The 6000-nt window shown below is 46.2% G+C and overlaps 1 protein-coding gene across 3 annotated transcripts in view; it reads left to right on the top strand.

Annotated features, from left to right (window-relative positions):
* The first annotated feature begins 749 nt into the window (after window positions 1-749).
* Window positions 750-6000, top strand: part of Tdrd5 (tudor domain containing 5) — a 43834-nt gene continuing 38583 nt past the window's right edge. For 2 of the 3 annotated variants that reach the window (XM_021175187.3, XM_021175180.3), the window contains exons 1-4: window positions 750-799; window positions 1499-1734; window positions 2189-2581; window positions 3318-3511. In XM_021175187.3, coding sequence (XP_021030846.1) covers window positions 1503-1734; window positions 2189-2581; window positions 3318-3511 — 819 coding nt within the window. In that variant the 5' untranslated portion in view covers window positions 750-799; window positions 1499-1502. The remainder of the gene's footprint in view (window positions 800-1498; window positions 1735-2188; window positions 2582-3317; window positions 3512-6000) is intronic. The other variant, XM_021175193.3, reaches the window with a different exon arrangement.

Genomic DNA, 6000 nt, shown 5'->3' with positions numbered 1-6000 from the left:
ACGTTGAATCCTTTGAGTATCTTTTAGGTTGTCCATTTAAGAGTGCATATAGTTAAGGGAAAGGTATTCATATCCTGCATTTCTACTTGCTAGTTTTTGAGGACCCCTGTCAATCTAGTTTACTCTACAAATCCAGCAAACATATCCAAATGAAATTATCCTCCATAGTCTCCCACTTCTCTTCTTTCCATTGCTCCTGGGATGTTCTTCATTCCAAAAGTCCGTCCATCCATCCATTCCTCTCTTCTAGGAGTCAAAGTCGCTTCTAGGTCAGCAGTAATTCTCAAGAATCAGACTCGCTCTTAACTTTTTCCCCCAAATAAGCGTAGACCTACGTGGGCGAGGCGAGCTTCCGGCCAGGCGGGGCGGGGTGGAGGGCACCAGTCCTGGCTCCGCAGGATCCGCAAGTGCCTCCGCCGCGGTCCCCGCCTCCCGCAGGTGCCCGGGGGCGGGGCGGGCCCGGGCGGCGCCGCAGGGCGCAGGTGGAGGGTGGTCCAGCGGCACCTGCGTCTTCCCGGGGCTTCGGGAGGGGGTAGGCGCGGCGGGTTGCAGCGCCGTCTGAGAGGGGGAGCGGGTCCTCCGCCTCACCCGCACCCACACGCCGGGTCTCCGCTAACCGTCACACCGGCCGCGCCCCCTCGCGTGGAACGTGGAGCACCGGACCGGACGGCCCGCAGTGCGCAGGCGCTCGAGACCCTCGCCAGCCCAGCTTCTCCGCGGCCCTCCGGGAGCGCCCCGGACCTGCGGCGCGCAACGGCAGCGCGGGTGCGAGGGAGCGAGGCGGGCGAGCCGCAGCCAGGTAGTGGCGGGCCGCAGAGGGATACGCTACGGCGGTCCTCAGCACGACTCAGGTCACGGGAAGAGCACGGGGCAGACGGGAGGACCCGCTGAGGGAGGGAGGGAAGGAGGGACCCCCACCCTTCCCAAGTCAATGGAGGCGACCAGGCGGCCTGCGATCCGCTCACGCTTCTCCCGGTCACTCCTGCACCGCGACCCTTGGTTCCCAAAGACCGGCTGGGAGATTCCATCTGATACTGAGCAGCAGCGGGGAATGGCACCCTCTAAGGAACTTGAGATCACCCTTTAAGCATCCTTATTTGCCGGGCCCAGTTGGGACTTAATACCAGCCAGCCGCGAGGATTGGGAGGGCTCATCCCTACAAGCTGAGCTTTGGAGTTTGTAGTGAGTGTGGCCAGAGGGCTTGTGCTGCACGAGCCTTGGAACACTTAGGGTATTGCTTCAAGCCTTATCGCCTGTAAAACTCACATCTGAGTTTTTATATAACATGGCTGGTCGTTAAAGGTTTTTGCGTGGCGGCGCACGCCTTTAATCCCAGCACTCAGGCAGGCGGATTTCTGAGTTCGAGGCCAGCCTAGTCTACAGAGTGAGTTCCAGGAACAGCCAGGGCTGTTTTGTTTGTTTGCTTGGTTGCTTTTGGGTTTTGTTCTGTCATGGTTTAACCACTTTCAAGAGCATTTTCCCCCCTTAAATCCTGTAGCACGATGTCTGAACAAGAGCGTATACAGGACTGTCTGAGGAAAGAGATAAGGTCCCTTCTTATTTCCACTAAAGATGGTTTGACTCCACAACAGTTGGAAAAGGAGTACCTTTTGATGGTTGGCAACCATCTCCCGCTCCGAATCCTTGGATATCGGTCCACTATGGAACTGGTGTTGGATATGCCCGATGTGGTTAGTGTCTGCCCCGGCGGGGATGGTACCGTAATACTGAAAGGTAGGTTTAAGACTTTGGAAGGTCTACACGAGCCTTTATAGTAAAAATGTACCACTCAGTACAATATCCCGTATCTCAGGGCGGAGGATTTTAACTGGGGTGATGGTCATGGGTGCCTTTGAGGTTGTTGGGGAAGTGAGAGCAAAGGAAAGCCAAAACAGCTTCCCAAATCCCCATTCTTAAGTTCCTCATTTTAAATTTCATTAGGCACAAATTAGTGACACTTCCAGACACTGATTAGCAGTAGTAGAACATCTTCCAGCTGATAGAGGAGTTGGGAAGCTTATTGATCAGAATGTCAGAAATGATGGACCCAACAGCTTTGTCTTACTCTACCTACATACACAGCTCTCTGGAGAGTTAAAAATTGCCCGTGTAATTGTAGATACAAAGGTTAAATGGAGTATGTGTTTTACTTGAAAGTGATTTCTCCACTGCCCCCATATCTTCTTAGCCATTCCAGACGAATCCACCAAAGGAATAGCAAGTTTGGTTGCAAAGCAGAGAAGGAGCCATAAGGTCCGAAACCCCATGCCAAAGGGGAGACCCAGCACCTGCTCTGGCCGGGTGCCTTACCGAGGAAGGGTGCCCCCAATTCTTCCAGCTGTAGTGAAGAGTGAGTTGAAAGACCTTTTGGCATTGTCTCCTGTTCTCCTTTCTGACTTTGAAAAGGCATTTGCCAGGCGTTTTGGACGATCATTTCAGTATATGCAGTATGGATTCCTCTCTATGTTTGAAGTGCTGAATGCAGCTTCGGATGTCATTTCTGTAGAGCAGACCAGAGCAGGTTCTCTGTTGACACTAAAAAAGAGTGTATCAGAGGACAAGCAGAGAGGATGGCCAGCAGGTAAGCTCGTCAGCATTCATAATTGTGTCGTGCCCACAAACTCTTGAAAATGTGGTTACCTAAACAAGACCCTGCACGTCAGCCTGGTGGGGACATCTCAGAAGGCTCCATCTACGCCAAGGTGAACAGCCTCGGGCAGTTAATGGCTTCAGAGAGAAAAATCAGTCTTCTCCAGGGATGAGCCCTGTGACGAGTCTTCTAGTCCCAGGTGGTCACGTTTCCCATCCACGGCTCGTTTCCCATAGCTTCCGATATCTCAGAAGTAATTGGTATATTTAGTAAACTGGACCTTTAAAACACTAGACCGTGTTGATTTTCAGGGTACTATGGAACATGCATTTTAGGACTGTGTCTCTTGGAGTATTTCTCCCTTGCGTCTCCTTACATCTACTATGTCCTTACATCTACTATGAGAAGTGTATCTCTATGCAAACTGCTTGGTTGGGCACTCTTTGGTCTTTAAAATGAAATGCAGTTTTTAAGGTCTTTGCCTATAAATTGCTACTTCTCAGTTATATTCAGGTGATCTTATATAGAGTTTTAGAGAGCAACAGTCTTTTCAGTAACATGGTTTCTTAATATTTTTTTAATGAATGGCTAATCACATAGTATATAAGTTTTATTGAATATATACATTTCCCCTTCTAAACTGAGGGCAGTTAGTATACAGTAGTCTTTTTCAATAAAACCTCTGAGAAATTGCTATTCACTGTTTTTTCTTCTTTCTTAACAAAAGGTAAAGTTTTTACTCAGCCATTTAGAATGAAACAACAGGGGTCATATTCTACAGGATTCCCAGTAATGAAGGCACACTTTTCACAACCCATTTCAAATATGGAGCCCCCCAAACAAGTACTGGGCATGGAGAAGACACCCATGTTTAATTCAGTGGAGGCTTCAAGGCTGAACCACACTGAAAAATTAAATCAGGTAAGGTACCCAAGTTTAGAAATAGAGAAATACCAAAAATATGCTTTATTTTTATTTTATTTTATTATTAAATATTTTCTTTATTTACATTTCAAATGTTATCCCCTTTCCTTGTTTCCCCTCCAAAACCCCCCATCCCTTCCCCCTCCCCCTCCCCTGCTCAACCCACCCACTCCCGCTTCCTGTCCATGGCATTCCTCTATACTGGGGTGTAGAACCTTCACAGAACCAAGGGCCTCTTCTCCCATTGATGACCAACTAGGCCAACCTCAGCTACATATGCAGCTAGAGCTATGTGTCTCTCCATGTGTTTTCTTTGGTTGGTGGTTTAGTCCCAGGGAGCTCTGGGGGGTACTGGTTAGTTCATATTATTGTTCCTCCTATGGGGCTGCAAACCCCCTTCAGCTCCTTGGGTCCTTTCTCTAGCTCCTTCATTGGGGACCCTGTGCTCCGTCCAATGGATGGCTGTGAGCATTCACTTCTGTATTTGTCAGGCTCTGGCAAGAGCCTCTCTGGAGATAGCTATATGGTGTCTGGTTTGGGGGGTTGTTTATGGATGGATCCCCAGGTGGGGCAGTCTCTGGATGGTCATTCCTTCAGTCTCTGCTTCACACTTTGTAACTCCTTCCATGGGTATTTTGACCCCTTTTCTAAGAAGGATCAAAGTATCCACACTTTGGTTTTCCTTCTTGAGTTTCATGTGTTTTGTGAATTGTATCTTGGGTATTCCAAGTTTCTGAACTAATATCCACTTATTGGTGAGTACATATCATGTGTATTCTTTTGTGATTGGGTTACCTCACTCAGGATGATATCCTCCAGATCCATCCATTTGTCTAAGAATTTCATAAATTGTTTTTAATAGCTGTGTAGTATTCCATTGTGTAAATATACCACATTTTCTGCATCCATTCCTCTGTTGAGGGACATCTGGGTTCTTTCCAACTTCTGGCTATTATAAATAAGGCTGCTATGAACATAGTGGAGTTTACTCAGGGGATAGGGAGTGGAGTTAAGAGGATAGTAGAAGCAGAGAAAGGCAGAGAAAGAGAGTAGAGGAGTAGAGGCCAGCCATGAGCCTGTGTGTGTTAGGGGAGGGAATTGGGGAAAAAGGGGAGGGGTGAGGGGACGGAGCAGGAACAAGAAGGCAAGAGAGGAACAGGAGTGAGGGAACAGGAGGCTAGGTATCTTTTTATGTACATAGCTGCTGTTTGAATATTGTCTTTGAAATACCAGAGTAATCTGGTTCTTACAAAATTGGGTTTTGTCATTTTATTGAAATGGAATAATTCAGTACATTCTGAGTATAAATCTTTTAACAGGAACATACAATGCAGACATCTTTTCCAGGTTTATGGTTTGATGCTAAATTTTTTAGATTTATTTATTATTTTTTTGTGTGCCTGAGTGTTTTACTCTATGTATAGATGTGTACCATGTGCATGCCTGGTGGCTTTGGAGGCTAGAAGAGGGCATTGGATCCCCTGCAACTGGAGTTTACGAACGGTTGTAGGCCAGCAGGTGGATGCTGGGAAATGGGCAAGAGCAGATACTCTGCATCTTTTCTCCGCCCCCCCCCTCTTTGTCTTGCTTTTGTACAGTTGAAGTCCTTGATCCTGGCAATCTACTTCTCTCAGTTTCTCATATGGTTCCTGGTTACCTAATAGGTCTTTGCTCAGTGCAAAATAATAAAACTTTCTTCTCTATTTTTTTCTAGAATTTTTGAGATTTAGGTTATATAGTTAAACCTGTTACCAGTTCCTATGACTTTTTGTATAATGTGCCAGGCATGAACTGAAGTTTTCTGAGTAAGGGCAGCAGCTACTGCGGCGCTGTCCACGGGACAGGCATCCCTTCCGAGTTGAGTGGACCGCCTCATCCCTATTGGGATTTTCATCACTGTCACTTTGTAGTAGCTTGGAATTATAAAGTTAAGTCCTGCAGTCTTATTTTGGCTATTCTACATTTTTGCATTTCCATATTTATTTTACTGTATGTAAATCTGCTGATTACTTTTTATCAAAACTAAGTCTCATGATTTCGATTAGAATTGCATTGGATATTATAGATGAGCCTGAGAAAAAAATCATTCTCTTCTAATATTAAGTCCCAGAACTCAAGGAAATAGCATGTCTCTTCATTATTTTCACCTTTCAATTCTCTCAGCAGTGCACAGTAGTTTCCAGTGTGTGTGGCTCGCACGTACATTTTATTAAACTTATTCCTTATTCCTTTCATATTTGTATTGTATTAGAGATGATATTTTTAAAATTAATCATTGTTAATATACGACCTGTGTCTTAGAACCCTGAGTCAAGGTTCTTAGTAAACTTGGTCCTTAGGGGTGATGGGTTTTCTTAAAGTTCATGAGGACGGTCTTGCTTCTTCTAATATACCTATGCCTTTTCTCCCCTTGCACCCGGGCTAGGCTCTCTGAACTGTCTTGTTCTTCCACTAGGGTGTGTTTGTGTTCAATCTTTCAACAGTTC

The sequence above is a fragment of the Mus caroli genome, unplaced genomic scaffold (genome assembly GCF_978045245.1).
Source record: "Mus caroli unplaced genomic scaffold, Mus_caroli_1 scaffold_1, whole genome shotgun sequence".
Classification (NCBI taxonomy): Eukaryota; Metazoa; Chordata; class Mammalia; order Rodentia; family Muridae; genus Mus; species Mus caroli.
The sequence above is the reverse complement of the archived record's forward strand: the minus strand, read 5'-3'. Positions and strand labels throughout refer to the sequence as shown.